Source organism: Bos indicus x Bos taurus, chromosome 15, assembly GCF_003369695.1.
Source record: "Bos indicus x Bos taurus breed Angus x Brahman F1 hybrid chromosome 15, Bos_hybrid_MaternalHap_v2.0, whole genome shotgun sequence".
Classification (NCBI taxonomy): domain Eukaryota; kingdom Metazoa; phylum Chordata; class Mammalia; order Artiodactyla; family Bovidae; genus Bos; species Bos indicus x Bos taurus.
In genome coordinates, this window is record NC_040090.1 from 41,540,346 (window position 1) to 41,562,870 (window position 22,525).

Sequence of the window (22,525 nt, forward strand, 5' to 3'; positions counted from 1 at the left end):
GGGTTATATCTTAGGAGATAATTTAACATGTATTTCATTTTTTGCACATAGTATGCAACAAATGTTATAATAGATATAGCCACAGATGTGTCTTAGATATTGTCAGGAGATGGGACTGATGTAGTTCCATGATAAATCAAGCTGAATACATTTATATAAATCAAAATGACTTACATATAGATCACTAAAACTTACCCTATAGAAAGCACTAGTCAGAGGGAGTAATGCTGCAGCAATGTTATATTCTTCTAAACTGGAACAATCCTTAAAGAAAACAAAGAGAAATGAGCATTATTAGGACATTTATCAGAAATCACAAATATATGGAAACAAAAATCTATGATACATTATTTACTGTTCTAAGGGGTTTTTACTTTTATTCTAAATTGTCATTAAGACTTACCTAGATAATTGTGAAAAAAGAGCTGGAAAAAAATACTGTCCTGAAGCACAGTCTTTTGTTGTAAAAATACATTTGAGAAAGATATTTTCATACACTATTGGTGAGTAGCTACTTTTACTTTCCCGTTTATGTTCATAGCTGTGCAATTTGTCCAAAAAATTTTGGAGGGGGTTTAAATATATTTAATTACTGCATTTCACTGAACCAAAGATACACCTTTTCCCTCCACATTTTAACTTCTCTAAGACTGGGATGTATGTTATAATTGAAATAGTATATTTTTTCTCAGTGTTACCTATGAAGAGTTTGCATGTAAAATTTTGTTATGGATCAGGCAAGAAATATCAGTGATGCCAAAACCCTTTGGGTGAAATGTTGGGGAATAGGAAAGTCAGGAAATCTCAGTGGGAATGTAAAATGGTGCAGCTGCTAGGAAAATGGAGAGAGAGGAATGAAGAGAAGCCGCTAAAGACAGAAACCTGGGGAAGATAGATGCTTATATAGAAGGAATAAAGGAAAATCAAGATGGGAAAGAAATTAGAAGAAAGCAATACTAAAGATGTCAGGATTCCCAGGTGGTACTAGTGGTAAAGAATCTACCTGCTAATGCAGGAGACGCAAGAGACACAGGTTCGATCCCTGGGTCAGGAAGATCCCCTGGAGTAGGAAATGGCACCCCTCTCCAGTATTCTTGCCTGGAAAATTCCATGGGCATAGGAGTCAGGCGGGCTAGAGTGATGGGGCCACAAACGGTCAGATGCGACTGAGCACAATACTATAGACGTCAGGAGAAGAAATGACCAATGGTGTTGAAAGCTTCATGAAATTCAGTAAAATGAAGATTGAGAAAAAGCCAAGAAACTTGTGAATCAAAGAGGTTACTGGTGACATGATGAGGGTGTAAGTGAGTAGAGTAAAACAAAGGCCCCCAGTGTAAATGCTCATAGCTGTAAAGGGGAGGAAGCTGTGGAAGAGTCATGACATCCAAATGGGTGGCTGAATAAATCTTGGTAGTACTGAGCCAGATGAATACTAACATTCTATGTAATCCTTTGATTCTGTAAGAATTAGAAGGGACCCGTGCACACCAAGGAGGAAAATCCAAGGGAGAGAGAGTTGAAAAAGAAAGGTCACTGGTAGAACAAGGTTTCTGAGATATGGCTGCTACGCAACGTGGCTCCCATTTCTAAGGGGGAAACATCTCATTTACATAAAAAGCAAACAAACAGAATTTATATTAACCATCAGGATCCATGAATACATCAGCAAAGGTAACATATTAGGAGAGAGAAGCTTGGTTTTACAAGGAAGACTCAGGCTTATCTAAGAAGTTTCTATGAGGGCAGTGGGCAGTGTCCTTACTGTTGTGCAAACACTAGTTGTTTTTTTTTTTTAATTGGAAGATAATTACTTTACTATATGGTGAGGTTTCTGTCATGCATCAACATGAGCCACAGGCAAGAACTTGTTCCCTTCCTCTTAAACCTCCCTCCCAATCCCACCCCTCTAGGTTGTCACAGCTTTGGGTTTCAGGCATCATACAGCAGATTCCCACTGGCTCTCTATTTCACATGTGGTAATGTGTATGTTTCAATACTACTCTCTCAGGTCATCCTACTATCTCCCTCACCTACAGTGAATGAAAGTCTATTCTTTATGTCTGTGTCTCCTTTGCTGCCCTGCAAATAAGAAGGCAGTCATTACTTTGGAACCACATTTATGTTTTTATTTTAAAATAAAGGCAGGCTGGGAAAACTGGATATCCAAATGAAAAATGAAACTAGACTTCTATCTTATATCATACACAAAAATCAACTCAAACTGGATTAAAGACATGAATATAAGACCTGAAGCAATAAAACTCCTAGGAGAAAACACAGGTGGTAAGTTCCTGGACATTATTCTTGGCAATCATGTTTTAGATGTGACACTTAAAAGTACAAAGGCAACAAAAGCAAATATAAACAAATGGGACTACATCAAACTAGAAAGTTTCTGCACATCACAGAAAACCATCAACAAAATGAAAAGGCAACCTATGCAACAGGAGAAAATATTTGCAAATCATAAATCCAATAAAGGGTTCCTAGCCAAAATATTCAGGGACCTCATACAACTCAAGAGCAAAAAAGACCAAATAACTCAATTAAAAAACGGGCAAAGTAACTGAACATTTTTTTCAAAGACATACATATGGCCAACAGGTACATTAAAAGGTACTCCACATTGTTAATAATCAGAGAAATGCAAATCAAAACCACAGTGAGCTGTAACTTCATTATTAGAATGGCTATTATGCAGAGTACATCATGAGAAATGCTGGGCTGGAGGAAGCACAAGCTGGAACCAAGATTGCCAGGAGAAATATCAATAACCTCAGATATGCAGATGACACCACCCTTATGGCAGAAAGTGAAGAGGAACTAAAAAGCCTCTTGATGAAAGTGAAAGTGGAGAGTGAAAAAGTTGGCTTGAAGCTCAACATTCAGAAAACGAAGATCATGGCATCTGGTCCCATCACTTCCTGGCAAATAGATGGGGAAACAGTGGAAACAGCGGCTGACTTTATTTTTCTGGGCTCTAAAATCACTGCAGATGGTGACTGCAGCCATGAAATTAAAAGATGCTTACTCCTTGGAAGGAAAATTACGACCAACCTGGACAGCATATTCAAAAGCAGAGACATTACTTTGTCAACAAAGGTCTGCTAGTCAAGGCTATGGTTTTTCCAGTGGTCATGTATGGATGTGAGAGTTGGACTATAAAGAAAGCTGAGTGCCAAATAATTGATGTTTTTGAAATGTGGTGCTGGAGAAGACTCTTGAGAGTCCCTTGGACTGCAAGGAGATCCAACCAGTCCATCCTAAAGGAGATCAGTCCTGGTGTTCTTTGGTAGGACTGATTTTGAAGCTGAAACTCCAATACTTTGGCCACCTGATGCGAAGAGCTGACTCATTTGAAAAGACCCTGATGCTGGGAAAGATTGAGGGCAGGAGGAGAAGCAGATGACAGAGGATGAGATGGTTGGATGGCATCACTGACTCAATGGACATGGGCTTGTGTGGACTTTGGGAGTTGATGACGGACAGGAAGGCCTGACGTGCTGTGGTTCATGGGGTCGCAAAGAGTCAGACACCACTGAACGACTGAACTGAATTACCAAAAAGACAAGAAAAAATTGCTGAGGAGGATGCAGAGAAAAGGGAATCCTTGCACACTGTTGGAAGGAAAGTAAACTAGTACAGTCACTATGGAAAACAACTGGAGGTTCCTTAAGTAACTAAAAATAGAACTATCATATGATCCAAGAATCCCACTTCTGGGTATATACACAATGCAAAGAAAATCATTATCTTACAGAGAAATCTGTACTCCCATGTTCATTGCAGAATTATTCAGAACACCCAAGGTGTGGAAGCAACCTAAGTATCCATCAAAGAATGAATGGATAAAGAAAATGTAGTTTATATATGCAATATTATTCAGCCTTATAAAGGAAAAAAGTCCTGCCACTTGGAACAACATGGATGAATGTAGAGGGTATTATGGTTAAGTGAAATAAACCAGGCAAAGAAAGACAAATACTGCATGGTATCACTTATAGGTATAGTCTTAAAAAAAAAGTTGAACTAAGAAAGAGTAGAATGGTGGTTGCCAGGGGCTGGGGTATGGGAGAAATGGGAAGATGCTGGTAAAAGAGTACATATAAGATGAACAAGGTTTGAGAATCTAATGTATAACATAGTGACTACAGTTGATAATACTGTTATTATATAATGAAAATCTGCTAAGAAAGTAGAATTTAAGTATTCTCACCCTCCCCAGAAAGGTAAATCTGCAAGGTGATGGATGTGTTAATTAATTCGATTGTGGGAATCCTTTCACAATGTATGGTATTTTAACGCATATATATGGAATTTAGAAAGATGGTAACAATAACCTTGTGTACGAGACAGCAAAAGAGACACTGATGTATAGATCAGTCTTATGGACTCTGTGGGAGAGGAAGAGGGTGGGATGATTTGGGAGAATGGCATTGAAACATGTATAGTATCATGTATGAAACGAGTCACCAGTCCAGGTTCGATGCACAATAGTGGATGCTTGGGGCTGGTGCACTGGGAGGACCCAGAGGGAGGGTATGGGGAGGGAGGAGGGAGGAGGGTTCAGGATGGGGAACACAGGTATACCTGTGGCGGATTCATTTCGATATTTGGCAAAACTAATACAATATTGTAAAGTTTAAAAATAAAATTTAAAAAAAAATCTTCATGGTGTACACTTTAAATACATTACAAATTTATTTGCTGATTATACTTCAGTAAAACTGGAAAAAGTACAGAGGCCATGTAGGAAAACACCACATCCTGTTCCTGTTCTGTCATCTCCATGGATTTTATAATCCCAGAATATGGCAAAAAGTGTGAATCATCTTTTTTCTTCCTAACTTATTCCTCATTCTCTTGCTTAGGACACTGTTATGTGCAAGAATGTCATCCCCTGTGTCCTAGCACATCTGAGTTTCTTTAACAGAAATGCCTTGCATGTTTCTGAAGACTGTCATGAGGCCCAAGGCAATAAAGTTCAACAGACTTGAGCTGTAATCTTCTCCTAAGGAAATGATTGGGATGCCAAGATGCCTTTTGACTTTGATTTCACAGCAGGGCTTCATTTGTAATGATGCTGTCCAAACTTTAAATGACAACAGCTGTGATATGAAGTCCCACACACTCATTTATACAAATTTCCCACATATTAAAAAAAATTAAACAATGGGGAATTTCAATCCATGACCAATTAGCAGGGAACAGGCAATCATAAAACATTTAGAAGCTATTTATTATCTTACAAAATGTTTACACATTGTAGTGCATGTCTCAAACCTGAGCGCCAGTCAAATGCTGATTGCAAAATATAAATATAAAATTCTTTGTAAATCACGTTAGAGACATTCTAAGTTAATTAGATTGAAAAATGGAAAAATTCTGAAACAAGAAGTACAATCACTGACATAGCAATAGCATTTCGGCATAGTGCAGTTATCTGTTGGGGAATCAGTTCGTAAATACACATCCTGAAGTCCCCTGTGTTTTGGCCACATAATAGCAAAGTAGTTATAGGCATACCAGGCAATTTATAAGCCTCCAAGGACTTGAATACCTATACATGTTTTATTTTGAACTTTGCTACGTGGTTTACCTTTAATTTTCCTCCTACAATTGAAGAGTGAACCTTGCAATCTTAATTTCTCATTACCCTAAATTATTTCATATTTGGATTTGCATACCTTTGGAACTGTTATAACCAGCATTCCTGTTTTCATAAAACTTTGGAATCTCTCAAAAATGATATATGTAAACATTAAAAGAAAAAAATAAGGCCAAAAGGCATGATGTCTTACAAAGCTTTTTTTGAGTTTGGATTAGACATAGCTCAGAAAAAAAATTTTTTTTGAGTTGTCCAAAACACTGAGAACATTTGTATCTTCTACACAGAGACAAAAATTAAAACTACCAAAGCCAAAAATACCTCTGTATATCATATTACTCTCTTGCTCAAAAATGTCAGCTATGTTCTGACCAATACAGGATAATGAGCAAAGTCTTCTGCTAACCTTGTAAGACCTCTGTGGTGTGGACCAATCTCCACAGTTAACCGACCATATGGCCCTCCAGTTATAAGCCACAGCTCTAGTCAGTCTGCTTTTTTTTGGTCATCTTCTATTCCACATCACCAACTCAACAGACATGAATTTGAGCAAACTCTGGGAGATTGTGGAGAGCAGAGGAGTCCATAGGGTAATAATGAGTTGGACATGTCTTAACAACTGAACAACAACAAACGATTCCACATTATAACTACTCCTATCACATCTAATACCTCTAGCATGCCACCCATGCCTTGCCTCACCATTCACACTCCTCCCCTTTGGCACCCCTACATGAATGCCCTCCGGCTCGTCCACCCTTTCCAGGTACAGCATGTGCTTGCATGCTAAGTTGCTTCAGTTGTGTCTGACTCTTTGGACCCTATGGACTGTAGCCCACCAGGCTGTCCGTGGGGTTCTCCAGGCAAGAATACTCAAGTGGGTTGCCATGCCCTCCTCCAGGGGATCTTCCCAACCCAGGAATTGAACCTGGGTCTCCTGCGTCTCCTGCATTGGCACACAGGTTCTTTACCACTAGCACCACCTAGGAAGCCCTCCAAGTACACTGCTAAGTACAAAATAAGCAGTGAGACTCTTGTTGTTTCAGCCTCAGGTTATATTTTAATGCTCAATCAGCTAATAAAACCACTGAGAATGTACCACAATTTTGAACACTATGGTTATTTAATATGTACCACCAGTCCCACTGAGACAGAAGATGAATGCTAGACTTGACAAATAACATCCAGTCTTAAGTTTTTGAGTGAATGGTGCAAGTCTGCTTCAGCGTTGTATGTCTGGAAACTAGGACAGTGCACCTGACATATGGTAATAATAGCTAACATTTATTAAGTGCTTACTAAGTATTAATAGCAAACATTTTCAGTTTGGATACACAGAAATTATTTCATTTAATTTTTACAACATCTCTAGGAGGTAGACACTAGAATTGGGTCCATTTTGTTTAGGAAGGAACTAGTTTCTAGAGGTTAAATAATTGCCTGAGATTAAATGGGTACAAACAACAGAGGAAGAATTCAAACCCAGCAGTCTCACTCCAATGTTTATGCTTTAAAGCTCTAAGTCCTGTTGCCTCTCAAATGCAATAGAGTATCAGATCAGATCAGATCAGTCACTCAGTCATGTCTGACTCTTTGTGACCCCATGAATCACAGCACGTCAGGCCTCCCTGTCCATCACCAACTCCTGGAGTTCACTCAGACTCACGTCCATCGAGTCAATGATGCCATCCAGCCATCTCATTCTTTGTCGTCCCCTTCTCCTCCTGCCCCCAATCCCTCCCAGCATCTGAGTCTTTCCAATGAGTCAACTCTTCGCATGAGGTAGCCAAAGTACTGGAGTTTCAGCTTTAGCATCATTCCTTCCAAAGAAATCCCAGGGCTGATCTCCTTCAGAATGGACTGGTTGGATCTCCTTGCAGTCCAAGGGACTCTCAAGAGTCTTCTCCAACACCACACTTCAAAAGCATCAATTCTTCGGTGCTCAGCCTTCTTCACAGTCCAACTCTCACATCCGTACATGACCACAGGAAAAACCATAGCCTTGACTAGACGAACCTTTATTGGCAAAGTAATCTCTCTGCTTTTGAATATGCTATCCAGGTTGGTCATAACTTTGCTTCCAAGGAGTAAGCGTCTTTTAATTTCATGGCTGCAGCCACCATCTGCAGTAATTTTGGAGCCCCCCAAAATAAAGTCTGACACTGTTTCCACTGTTTCCCCATCTATTTCCCATGAAGTGGTGGGACCGGATGCCATGATCTTCGTTTTCTGAATGTTGAGCTTTAAGCCCACTTTTTCACTCTCCACTTTCACTTTCATCAAGAGGCTTTTTAGTTCCTCTTCACTTTCTGCCATAAGGGTGGTGTCATCTGCATATCTGAGGTTATTGATATTTCTCCCAGCAATCTTGATTCTGGCTTGTGTTTCTTCCAGTCCAGGGTTTCTCATGATGTACTCTGCATATAAGTTAAATAAACAGGGTGACAATATACAGCCTTGACGTACTCCTTTTCCTATTTGGAACCAGTCTGTTGTTCCATGTCCAGTTCTAACTGTTGCTTCCTGACCTGCATACAGATTTCTCAAGAAGCAGGTCAGGTGGTCTGGTATTCTCATTTTTCAGAATTTTCCACAGTTTATTGTGATCCACATAGTCAAAGGCTTTGGCATAGTCAATAAAGCAGAAATAGATGTTTTTCTGGAATTCTCTTGCTTTTTCGATGATCCAGTGGATGTTGGCGATTGGATCTCTGGTTCCTCTGCCTTTTCTCAATCCAGCTTGAACATCAGGAAGTTCAATAAAGTATAGAACTGAATATAAAAATGGCATCTGAGAAACACATAATTCAGGCAAAAGAAGAAAATTTCCACTAATTATAAATAATCTACTCAAAAGAGGTTGAAACTATATTACAACTGTGAAAACCAATTGAAAATTTAAAATGTGATTGCTAAAATTAAAATGCAAAGGAAGTGCTGGAAGTTAATTTTTACCCCCATAGTATTCATTTATTTCATCTCTGTCTTGATAATTTCTTTAAAAATTAAGAAATACAGAGAATCAAGTCAAAGCTTCTAAAATATGCATAATAGGAGTGCTGGAAATAGAGGAGAAAGCAGGAAAAAGTAAAAGAAATAATAAAAGAATTTAGTCTTCATATGCTAAGAGTTCAGGAAGCATCAAACAGGAAAAATGAAAAAAGGTATTTGGTAGAATGAAAAAAATGTGGTATACTGATACAAAAGAATACTACATAAAAGTGAAAATAAATTATAGTTATATCCAACATCATGGATTAATCTCCCAGACAAAATTTTGATCCAAAGAATCAAGGCAAAAGGAATAATCACCACCATTTCATCATCATCATCAAATTAGTCACTACTGAAAAACACATCCAATTTAACGCTGCTGTAGTTTTTTTTTTTTTTAACTTTTTATTTTGTATTCAGGTATAACCAAACGACAGGGAAGCCTGGTGTGCTACAGTCCGTGGGGTCGAAGAGTCCAGACACAATTTAGCAATTGAAAAACAATAGCTAATTAAGAAACAATGGTGTGATAGTTTCAGGTGAATAGCAAAGGGACTGAGCCTTTCAAATACCTGTATCCATCTTCTGAAATACACTTTCATATTAACACTGGCCTCTACCTCTATTCACCCCATCAAACACAGAAATGTAAACATGTAAACAATATAGGATTTCATAAAGTCTACCAAGTCAAAGAACTGCTTCTATCACATCACACTGACAAAGCAAAATCAAACAAAGTTAGATCAAGTGAAAAAAAGATCACTGGTTAGGATGATTTTATGCTAAGTGTTTTAAAAGAATATGATTTGCTGTCAGAGGATTAAGAGAGTCCATTAAGAACAATTATGAAGGCTTTAAATATTTTTTCAAAAAGGATCATCTTTGGAACAGTGCTGTAAAAGCCAAACATAAAGTAAATCATGATGCAATTTTGTTGGAAAATAATTTTAAATACTTTTACCTCCCCCAAGGAAAGTGAGATTCATACTTTGGTTCTAAAAGTATCAGCACATGGTAAAAATAATCTAAGTATTTGTTAAAATAAAATTTTAGATATCTTCTTTTAAATATAATGTATCAAATGCTTTCCCCACTATTTGGTATGAAATTTTGGTTCCTATTTTAAATGGATTTACTGGTGGTAACAGTGAAAATTAGTTCCACTCTTAATGATTTAAAGGGTGCAGGAGTGATGGTCTCTGTCATAGCTCTATTTAATTCTCCAGTCCTGTGTCTGTAGAAACCAGACAGATACAAAAGTATAAAAGTAGACTACAACAAATTCAACCATGAGGAAGCTCCCACGGCAGTTATATAATAAAGTCACATTGCTACCGCAGATTACGGTTGCAGGAATGTTGCATGTAGTCAATGATTTGGTGAATAAATTCTATCTCTATCACAGAGGAGGATCTGAAACAGTCTGTATTTACATGAAATGGACAATGGTAATTACGTATTTACAATTTTGCCTCAGGGATATGTTAATTAAATCCCCCTCCCATTCAAATTTACTTGGAAGAAACGTGGACATTAAATGTCACCTAGAACATTATACCCGACGGAGGAGGCAATGGCACCCCACTCCAGTACTCTTGCCTGGAAAATCCCATGGATGGAGGAGCCTGGTGGGCCGCAGTCCATGGGGTCGCTAAGAGTCGGACAAGACTCAGCAACTTCACTTTCACTTTTCACTTTCCTGCTTTGGAGAAGGCAGTGGCAACCCACTCCAGTGTTCTTGCCTAGAGAATCCCGGGGACGGGGGAGCCTTGTGGGCTGCCGTCTATGGGGCTGCACAGAGTCGGACACGACTGAAGCGACTTAGCAGCAGTAGCAGCAGCAGAACATTATACTGATCTGCTACATTGATGACACCTTGCTAATCAGGCTGGATGAGCTAGCAGTGACCACCATGTTGGAAATCTTGGTGAGACATGCACTGCAGAAGATGGGAGATAAACATTATAAAGGTCCTGGCCTGCTGGGACATCTCATTCAAAGAAAAAGGACAATTTGTTGCATCTTGTATCTCTCATCATAAGGAAATGAGTAAGGAAGCACAAATTCTCATAGGCCTCTTACGGCTATGATGAAAGCATATTTCACATCTGGGACTCCTTTACAGGCTTATACCAGGTGACACAGAAAGCTGCCAGCTCTGAATAGAACTCTGAACTAGGACCCAGAACAAGAAAGGGCTCTGTAGCAGATCCAAGAATTAAGAAGCCCTGCTTACTACCACAATCAGTGACCCACTTAGAGAATTTGCACTTTCCATTGCTATAACTTCGAGCTGTACAAGGTTACAGATTCTATTCCCCAAAGGAGGAACACATTTTACTAGGGGACAAAACAAGAATCTCATTAATCTGTAAACTACAGCTGTTGCCAAGGAACTGGCAGACAAGAGGAGCCATCATCTTGACAAGAAAAACCCCAAAAACCAACCTGAATGCCAGGGAGGTAGGGCTAATGTCATACAGTGAGTGCAAGGAGGAATGCCTGGCACCCAGGTTAAGTTCTTGGGTACCTCTTGGTACTTCCTTGCTAAATTCTGATGGAAAATGAACCAGTGCAACAATGCTGGGCTGAGAAACACAGGTGACCAGAGGCTAAGACCCCTCCAGGATGACGGTTTGAGTCATAAGAAGAGAGGTTAGCATCATTTGCATTCCTACCATCAGCTACATCTGCAGGGGCTAACGTTTTCCCCACTTACCCTCTTCTCAGTTTCCCCCAGCAAGAAAGGCACACTAGAATTCTGGAGGAGCTGCTTCTGAATACCGTTGTAGAAGGGGAGGTGAGCAGCACAAGGAATGAACATGACAATGCCTTATCCAAATAACCCTTCAAGGAAGGACTTGTTGCTGCCATGACTTGGCAATGCTGTCAACAGCCCCTCCTGAAGCAGTAAATATTCAATGACTGATCAAGGTGTGGGTCCATACCCAGCTATTCTCACATAATGTGGACAACTCTAGCCCCAGAGCTCTGTGTGGGTTAGACTGAGACTAACCTTGAGCCCACAATGTTGCCTGACTTCTCCTTTTGCCCAATTCTATTTTTTTCCCTTCCCTCCTACAGGTGTTAATCTAAAGATCACTCCCTGACAAATATCCTTTGAACTAAACTCTGCCTCAGAATCTGTTTCCAACCTGAAACAATTTCCTAATAAAGTGGTAGTATACACATTGTTTTCTGGGGAACCCAGGCTAAGAGAGATATGTAGCCTGAAAAGATCCACTGGCTGGCTATAGGATAATGCTGCTGAAGTGCCAATACTTTGGCCACCTGATGCGAAGAGCTGACTCATTAGAAAATACCCTGATGCTGGGAAAGATTGAAGGCAGGAGGAGGAGACAACAGAGGACCAGATGGTTGGACGGCATCACTGACTAAACGGACATGAGTTTGAGCAGGCTCTGGGAGATGGTGAAGGGAAGGGAGGCCTGGCGTGCTGCAGTCCATGTTGTCACAAAGAGTTGGACACGACTGAGCGACTGAGCGAGTGAACGACGACAACCAGCTAAGAGAGATCTGTAGTTTGAAAAAAATCACTACTGGCTATAGGATGATGAATGCGTTTAGGCCAGAACAAAAGTGGATGGGGGAAGAATGTTTAGACGAGTATTACAGTCTAGGAGGGATGATGGTAGCTTTGACAGGGATATCATAGGTGGAGGGAGAGGGAAGAGGATTGTGTCAAAAGGTTCCTATGGGGTGAAAATCAATATGACTTGGTGTTGGAGATGAAGAAGATGGCATCAAGGAAGGCTCTTAGGTTTTAGTTTGCATAACTGGATCAGTTGTGGTGCCATTTGCCAAGATTGGGAATGGTGAAAGGGAATCAGGTTTGAGAGTTGAGGGGTAAAGGAAATTCATTATCATGAGCTTAGTTTCTAAAGCTGACCGTCTTTGACACCATGAAAATGAGATATCAGGCACCCAGCTGGATATAAAGGTGTAGAGCTCAGAGCAAAGGTCTGGAGTAGAAAATAAACTTCCAAGAGTCATCAACATATAGGTAGTAGTTTAAGTTGTACACGTGAAAAAGATCATCCTTGAAGTAAGTATAGAATGAGACAAAAAAACAAAATAAAAGAATATGAAGCTTTAAAAATTAAAGGCCAAGTGGAGAAGGATGAGCTTTAAAAGATGGAAAAAGAATGGCCAGAAAGGTACAAGGATATGTAGAAAATGTTTCATCATGGAGCCAAGGAAAGAGCGCTTCAAAAAGAAATTCTAGTTGATAAACTGCTTCCTCTATCTTCAAAGCAAGGAAAAGCTAGTGGATGTAGCCATGAAGAGATAACATTAATAATTTATATACTTTACAGTTTCAAGGTAGCTACTATAACATATTTTTTGTTTGTTTTCCTATACTCCCACCCCTCTGAAGACCATACTTTAAATTCCTGTGACAAAAAGAGGAAATGAATTATAAATCTGTCTGATTTAGAACTAAGAAATAAGTAAAACCTATAGAAAAGCCTTTTAGATTAGAAAAGCCTTCATGTATTGATTATATAAGTGAGGTTATAAAGGAAAACAAACAGCTCTTTTTAGCTTTTATTTTCTTGGCCGTGTCGTGCAGCTTGTGGGATCTCAGTTGCCTGACCAGAGGTCAAACACCTTGCATTGCAAGTACGGAGTCTTAACCACTGGACCGCCATGGAAGTCACTGTTTTTAGCATTTTAACCCATAGGTTATCATTATGTTGCCTTTATAACATTAGCAAAAGATAAAATAATCAATACTTATATAGCCAATTACTGCAAATAGTAATAATTGGAGACAATTTTCCTCATGATTTATATTATAAAAATAATGATAACATATGGTCAGAAAAAACTTAAATAGCTCTTAGTTTCAGTAAGAATATTTTGGAATATCTTTGTAAAGAGTTAAAAATGGATACTGGGAAAAACTTTTAAGATTCATTAGCAGCACTATTTATTAAAATCTTCTTGAAAGTCAAAATCAGATTCCATACAATGAATGAAATGTGTAAAAAGTCAGACTCAACCACATCTAACCAGCCTTAAAAATAAATAGGCAAGGAATTATCAACCCTATAGTTACATGGCTATTTTTCCCGAGGCACTGATAAGGAAACACTCAGTGAAATGTAAAGTGTTACATAAGGTCAGGATAGTAGCATGAAAGCATTTCTGGGAATCCTAAGAAAACAATGTTTGCAAATTCTGAATTTATTCCTTAATGACAACAGAAAACTCGGCACTGGCCAGAAGATCAACCCTCTCTAGACTGGCTTTGGCCTTTTGAACTTCCTACCCCCACTTGCACTGGCAAAGGTCACCACTTTCACCTCTTACACCAACCAAATGGATGATGTTTAGACATTTAATTTAACCTCTATACCATTTGTTAAGATTAAACACATATTTTATCTTTTTTAAAAAACTACTTTCCTTTAAAAAACCCCCCACACTTCCATTATAAAAGATCTAGGAAATGCAGGTTAAGCAGGGAAAAAAAACCCCCAAAATATCTTGTGATAAATCCCATGACCGTTATACAACCAATGTAAAATTTTGGTGTCTATATTTTCCAAATCACAAATTGTATATTTATTCATATAAATGAACTTTACTTCTATATAGTCATTTCAAACAATCATTTAGTGAACAATATCATTTAGTGAACATCTGTCATCTCATACAGTTGTCAAATTAAAGAAACAAACATATTTTTGTGACAAGAATTCAGGATTTACTCTCTTAACAACTTTCAAATACAACAAACAGCTGTGTCAATTATACTCATCATATTGTACATTACATTCCTAGTACTTATAACTGGGATTTTGTATTTTTTGACTGCCTTCATTCAATTTCCCCTCCTCTGATCTTCCACCGCTGGTAAACACAAATCTGTTTGTTCTTGAAATATAATTGGCCTATAACACTGTTAGTTCCTGTTACACAACAGCAATTTGATATTTCTATACATTTCCAACTGAACACCAGGATAAGTTACACTATAAAACCAAAGATTTTATTACATAGCTATTGACTATATTTCCAACACTGTACATTTCATACTGTGACTTTTTTGTACCTGGAAGTTTGTACCTCTTAATCTCCCTCATCTGTTTCTCACCCTGTTGTTCAGTCGCTAAGTCCTGTTGAACTCTTTTGCAGTCTGCCAGGCTCCTCTGTCCATGGGATTTCCCAGGCAAGAATACTGGAGTAGATTGCCATTTCCTTCTCCAGGGGATCTTTCCAACCCTGGGATCAAAACTGCAGCTCCTTCCACATCTCCGGCATAATAGGCAAATTCTTTACTGCTGAGCCACTAGGGAAGCCCACTTCTTGCCGTACCCTTCCCCCATAAATACACTGTAACTACCCTGCATTTTTCTCACCCCCCACTCCCTGCATTTGGGAATCTCCTGTAGCTCAGAGGGTAAAGAATCTGCCTGAATTGCAGGAGATCCGGGTTCGATCCCTGGTTCAGGAAGATCCCCTGGAGAAGGGAATGGCAGGCAACCCACTCCAGTATTCTTGCAGGGAGAATTCCATGGACAGACCATGGGGTTGCAAAGAGTCAGACACAGTTCAGCAACTTTCATTGCCCCTGCATTTACTGTTTTTGATAACATGTTTTATAATTTTTTGTTCTGTGTATCCCTTAAATACCTATCGTGGATAGATGATTTTACTATTTTTGCTTTTAAACTTCCTACTATCTTTAAACATGGCTTTGCTTTACTACTTTTACTGTATATTTGCCTTTACCAATTAGATTTTTTTTTTTTTTTTTTGGTAATTTTCATGTTACTAATTGTGACCTTTTCTTTTTTGCTTAGAAGTCGTCCCTTTAACACTTCTTGTAAAGCTAGTTTGGTGGTTTTGAACTCTTTTTGAGCTTTTGTTTGTACAACTTTTGATTTCTCCATCAAACCTGGAAAGCCTTGCTGGGTAGAATATTCTTGGTTGCAGATTTTCCCCTTTCATCACTTTATATCATGCTATTCCTTTTTGGCCTCAGAAGCTGGATCCTGGGGCAGCTGCCTGAGGGATCCGAGGTGTCTAAGAGCTGGTGTTGGCCTGCTGATGGGTAGGGCCAAGGCCCAGGGGCTCCAGGGGCTGGTGCCTGCTCATTGGTAGGTGGAGGTGGGTCCCAGGGTCTGTAACTGCAGGGCCCTGGGGGATCCCAGGGCTAGTGATGGTAAACTGGTATGTGGGGCCAGGTCCAGGGCTCCCTGGTAGACAGGGTCACATTCCAGGGTGGCTGTGGGCTGGGTCCTGGTGCTAGTAAGCTACAGAGAAGAAGATTCCAAAATGGCACTTGCCAGCACTAGTCTCCACGTGGTAGAACAAGCTCTCAAAATGGTTGCGGTGTCTATGTCTTCAAGGTGAGCTCAACTTGCTTCCTGCCTCTCTGGGAGGCTCTCCAAGATCAGCAGGTGGGTCCACCCCAGGCTCCTTTCAAATTACTGCTTCGGCCTTGGGTACTGGAGGATGTGAGATTTCATGTGCGCCCTTGAAGTCTATTTCCCACAGCCCTCTAGCTCTCCAGAAAGTAAGCCCTGCTGGCTTTAATTAAAGCCAAACATTCTGGGGGCTCATCTTCCCAGTGTAGGAGTCCAGGGGTGGAGGGCTTGGACCACTCACTCCTTGGGGAGAACTCTGGTAATTGTAATTATCCTCCCATTTGTGGGCTGCCCACCTGGTGGTATGGGTCATGACTGTATTGAGTCTCTCCCTACTACCTGACTTGCTGTGGATCCGTCTTTATGACTTCAGTTATAGAAAATCTTTTCTGTTAGCCTTCCAATCTTTCTCATCAATAGTTACTCTGTAAATAGCTGTAATTTTGGTGTGCCCACGGGAAGAGATAAATTCAGAGTCTTCCTACTCTACCACTGTGGCCTGCATTCTTTCTAGTCACTTTATTCTTAATTTCCTACTTTGGCCTCCATGACCCCATTTTTCTCCTCTTATGCCTTTTCTTATGGATCTTTCATCTCAATGTTTTAGTTTTTATTATTCTGCCCACTCCTTAAATGTCAGTATTTCTAATTCATTTATTTATTTTTTCATCCTTAGATCTCCTCTCTTTTACTGCCAATTTTCCTTAGGCTGGCTCAACCATTTCTGTGAGATACAGTGCCACTGTATTTCTAGCACAGACAACTCTCCTCAGCTCCAGCAGACTTGGGCTCTTTCAATCTGTTGTAAAGACCTCAAATTTATCTTAAACTGAATTATCTCCACCTCTAATACCCACCTTCAAGCCTGATACTCTTCCGTATTAGCTTGGTAAAAAGGACAAGCATCTATTCCATCAACTAGCCAGGAACCTTTGTATCACATCATACCCTCAAATTCACTCAGATATCAAGATGATGCTTCCAATGTGATCCTGCTTCCATCTATCCATTCAACAAATATCTTTAGTAGAACTAGGTACATTGTGCTGCGGGCTCTGCATTAAACAGTTATACAATCATTGTCCTCTTGAACTTGAATCAGTTAATGTTAGTTCTGTCTTCATCACATTTTTATCATTTGTTTCCTCTTCTTCGTATTTACTATCCTTGTTTGGGCTTTCACCACAGATATAATTTCTTTACTCCAACCAACTTCTGAGCCTTTGGAGAGTTCTGTAGTATAAATCAGACTGCTTCTCTGCTTTCCTCTGTCTTCCTAATTTTACCTTTCTCATGCCCATTAAATCATTTAACTCTTGCTTTCTGTCTTTTAAAATTTTTGGGCTAACATTTCTTTACCTGTTTTCTCTGTCCTTGTTGATCTGTGTTTATCTTTAAAAATTTTCTATACTATCACTTCTAGTTGAGTTTCAGAAGGGAAATGGAAGTAAACATGTGGAGGTAAGTGATCAGGAGCCCCAAATTAGGTCATTCTAGAGTTTACAATTTCTGGAAGTTTCTTTATGCTACCATTGCTAGAATATTTTAATATATTTTCCTTTACATTTCCTAGCTATGTGATTTTTCAGCAAGAGAATTCAAAACAGCCTCTTCTTCATTAAAAAAAAATTATTATTATCTTACACAGTCATCTAGTCACTGAAGAAATAGGAAATAAAATTTAGGAACTAGGCCAGTGTATTAGGAGATAGCAACCATGTATAAATCATTAGGCAACACTGTGCAAATATTAGTGACACATACCTTGGGCCTTAAATCTCAAGTAGAAATTAAGTCTAGTTTTTTATTTTGGAATGCTAAAGTCTACCTGTCAAATAACTGGCATGATGGACTATTAGAAAATTCTCTTTCAGGTCTTAATTAAACATTTCAAAGAACTATGTATCTTTCTTCTACAAAACTTTTGGAATAGACACACACCCACACACAGAGCCATAGTATTTTTGAAAGGATGTGAGAGTTAGCCTTGAAATTGAACAATCAATCAAATAATTCCTACTGCTTTCTTGGGGAAAACAAATCACACCAATGGCCAGAATTCTCTGGAAAAAAAAAATCAGAATTTTTTGTTTCTGAGTGTATCTTTTCTAAATAACACACAAACATACAATATAGGATTCACTAGCTGAGAAAATGCAGTAAGGGCTGTAGAAACTGTAAAGGTGCTGGACATGAGAAAAGAAGTAGCAAGGTTACTGGAAAAAAGAGAGGAATCCTTGTTGGAGAAGACTCATCAGGAATATATATTAAAGACAAGACAGGCAGAATTGGGATGTAGAAAGAATATATTCTAAGTTGGGAAACTAAGCTTTGGACAGGAGTAGAGGGAGAAAGGTACAAGGGGGAAAGGCAAAGGCAGGAAAAGCTCCTGATACAGAGAAAAGCTATCAGTTTTGTGTCTTTTATGAGACCCACTACAGACATCTGGGCACTAATATAAGCGCATATGTTCCTTCATAGGTACCTAGTCTGTCTTTCAGAGCATGCACATAAGGGAATTTTGTGATCAGGCGACAGATTAGACTCTTTTCCATTAGATAAGGTTTTCATATCTTTATATGTGAAAAAAAGACATCATCTAAGATTTCCTTATGATTTTGCCTTTTGCTCCGTGAGATTTTAGTGTTGTGTAGGAAAGCTGTCCCTCAAGCACTGCTGTCAAAAGGTTGGCTGGAGAAGGAGGCTGATTTTCTGAAATACTACTGACTGGCTGGTAAAGAGTGAGTTTGGCTGTGGTGCCCAGTTCCTCTATTTCCGAATGACTAGGTGTCAGATCAGTGGTACCCCAGTTAGGGAAGCAAGAAGTGGAGACAGGCCTTATTTTTTAAAGTTTTGGTGTTTTGTCAGGTCTCCACATTGCTCCTTTCCTTAATCTTCCCACTCATTGTGCACACTGCCATGCTTCTTTCCTTCTCTTCTTCAACTTGCCTCTCCTCTCTTCTTAGTCTATTTGGCTACAATAGCATTTCAGAAAATGAGTTTCCTGGACCAGCAGTAGTAGTATGACCTGGGACCCTGTTAAACACACAAATACACAGGCTCTACTTCCAGCCCACTTGAATTAGCAATCTAGGTGTGGGGATCAGCATTCTGTGTATTAACAACCTCTTCAGTTATTCTAATACATGTTAAACTTTGAGAACACTGGCTTACAATGTACCAGTACTGTCTCTTCTGATTCAACTTTGTACCATTCTAGAAAAATAGGGCTATATCTGACTTTAGATTTAGGTGAAAGTGTGAAGTATTTTGTGTTATTCGATTTACTCTACATTTGCTTAAAGTACCTGCCACCAAATTTTTTAGACTAAAATCTACATGTTGAGAAGAATTAAGTTTGTGTTATTTGGTTTGTACTTACATGTTTTCATTTTTTCAACCAATACATATGAACCCTATGTGACACTGTTTAGAAGGTAGTGGAACCAGCAGACAGGCCTAACAAGAGCTAATGAAAATCAGTGTGTTCAACATGCCACAGGAGAAGCAAGAAAAGCTGTTAGGGAAGCACTGAGGAGGGAGTGATTCCACCACAGCAATCAGAGAAGGCTTTATGAATAAGAGGCATCTGAGCTGAACTGAAAGACGAATAAGCTCTTTGGATTAATTTCTCTTCTTTCACATCTCTAATTTTTTTCCTTTTATATGCCAGTTAATGGCTATTTTGCATATGGTTTTAGATGTATTGTTTTAAATATATATAAAAGATAAACATGATTTTATATATATATATATATATTCTGCATTGGAAATGAGGCCTAGTGATTTTAATTTTAAGAAAAGCATTATGTTTTGCCTCAAGAGAAGTTTTCCAATATTGAGCTACTTTATTTAAGTGAATTTTAAAATTTCCTTTAAATAAATCTAAAGAAATGTCTTTATGGTCACAGACCAAAAACTTGCTATTGTTTAAAGACTATGTGTAAAATCACAGAACTGAACAACATTAAGACCATATGTTTATTCTCAGTATGTCACTATTTGGTCCTGTGATCTTGAGGAAATTACTTCACCTCTCTGGACCTTCATTTCTTCATCTAAAAAAACTGGTACTCAATAATCTCTAAGGACCTTTTTTTTTTGTTTCTTCTTTTTCAAAACCCTTTGAATCCCATTTATAATTTCAATAGGTTCAATTATTAAAATATTAACCAACAAGGAGAATGTCTCTTTTTCTGGCTATCTAGGCAAATATCCTCCACAAATACTTTGGCTACAAGGGTAGATTCTAGAAATTAGTTGCATGAAGTTTACAGAACACAATGTTAGGCTCAAAACGTGTTCATAACAGACTGCATTAGGAAAGAGTGTCCTTAAAATTACATTACTTCATCTCTAACGAGAAATGTCTCAAGAGCCCATGGCAGTGGTCAAAACCTTGGCTGAATGACTTTCTGATACATTATTGACAGAAAAGTCATTCCTCAAACTGTAAAACCTGCTTACCCTAATTAAACAACAACATAGATAAGGCCAGAACTGAATATCACAGACAGCCTAAGAGATTTAAATCAAGTGTAAGATTATTTTGCTATGGTGAGACTCTGAAAACATAGAATATATCAGTCCAAATAAATTTGTAGTGCACAGAAAAATAATGGCAACTGTTTACTACGGTTGTGAAATTTTTGAACCTGTCAAAAACCTTAAAGAATGAAAAGTTATATAAAAAGGAGCATGTCTTCTTGACTCTAAAAAAGTTTGCAGGCCATTTTCTAGCCTGGTTCCTTTTGACGCATGGCTGTCATGCTGTGAACTGCAGGAAGAGGGATTGAGCAGTGACCTTTGGAATGAACCACCTTACGGGCCAAGTGTCTGTACCTAATTGATTTTCCTTACCCCTTTAAAAGTGTATCTCTTACTCCTGGCCTCAATGCCTGCTTAAAGTTCAGCCAATTATTGCAGCGAGATTCAAGCTAAGTGAATTTCACTGAAGCATGCAGTGTGAGGCAGACACAGAATTCATCATCTTGATTGTGGTGATGGTTTCAAAGGTCCATACACATGTTAAAAAGTTATCAAGTTGTACTCCTGAAATAGTCCAGTTTACCGCATGTTAAAAGTTCAGTTCAAAATGTTACAAAAAAACTCATTAGTGCTTATGGTGTGTGTGTGCGGGCACACGTGCACGTGTGCTAAGTCACCTCAGTCATGTCCGACTCTTTGCAACCTTATGGACTGTAGCCCACCAAGCTCCTCTGTCCCTGGGATTCTCCAGGCAAGGTAAGAGTAGTATATAAGTGCTGAGTTGGTCCAGTTGTGCCTGACTCTTTTGCGACTCCATGGACTGTAGCCCAGCAGGCTCTCTGTCCATGGGATTTTCCCCACAAGAATACTTGAGTGGGTTGCCATGCCCTCCTCTGGGAGATCTTATCAACCCAGCAATTGAATCCATGACTCCTGCATTGCAGGTAGATTCTTTACTGCTGAGCCACCAGGGAAACCCATATATAATTACATGGGGAAGAGTATAAAAGAGATGGCCATTTTTACCTGAGAAAGACACGAAAGGTAAAAGTTGAACTGAGGCTTGAATGATATGTTCACCAGATATGGGGGAAATTGAAGGGCAATGGGCATTATAGTACAAAGCAGCTGAACAAGGCACAAAGGCAAAACACAGTTTGGTCACTGTACTATAAAGAAGGTGGTTGAGTGAAATTTAAACTAGTAAGATGACATGTTGTGGTAAATATAAGCCTAGAAAGGAAGGCATGGCTTTGATGCCATTCTAATACATTTTGACTATACTGTGTGGGTGACTAAAGTTGAAAATTTTATACACATTTGAATTTGCTTAATTCCAAAATACACATCTAAATTTGCTTCCTCTTAAAACTTCACTTAAATTACAATGAAGATATTATTTTCTCAATGCACTCTCTATTAAAATTCCAATGGCACTTTTCACAGATCAAAACAAAAAGTCTTAAAATTTCTATGGAACCACAAAAGACCCTTAATAGCCAAAGCAATCTCAAGAAAGAAGAACAAAGCTGGAAGTATCATGCTCTCTGGTTTTCAGGACACCAGAATCAGTTGGAGGTAGGTGTACCATACTGAAAATGAGAGAAACTGAGCTTCCAGAACTCTGGCAGCCAGGTTTTTACATTTCAGGGAGCTGATCAGATTATTTTCTGAAAAGTATGACCAGCTCCCTGCAAAAAAAGGGGGAAAAAAAGAAAATTAAAGCTACTGATATTGAGGGTAGCCCTATAAGCAGACAATAAAATATTACCAGACATCTGAACAAAGTTTCTAATATAAAAGACAAAGACCAGAATAAAGAAATAGCCAAAAACTATGGAGAAAGAGAAACCATGCAGCTCTCTCTGCCCTGCTCCTCTCCCATAATATGGGCCAGTTCTTTCTCTATTTTTGTCTGTCAATACCCTCAGATAGATAAGTGAAAAAGTTATTACATTCATGAGACAAAACCAGAATACCAAAAAAGTGAATATTCCGAGAATAAAACTATATTTGGGTGTAAAAACAT

At 38.8% G+C, this 22,525-nt stretch overlaps 1 protein-coding gene across 4 annotated transcripts in view; it reads right to left on the bottom strand.

Annotated features, from left to right (window-relative positions):
* SBF2 (SET binding factor 2) overlaps positions 1–22,525 on the bottom strand; it is a 496,673-nt gene that overhangs the window by 133,098 nt on the left and 341,050 nt on the right. For all 4 annotated transcript variants that reach the window (XM_027563255.1, XM_027563254.1, XM_027563253.1 and 1 more), the window contains exon 17: positions 196–264. In XM_027563255.1, coding sequence (XP_027419056.1) covers positions 196–264 — 69 coding nt within the window. The remainder of the gene's footprint in view (positions 1–195; positions 265–22,525) is intronic.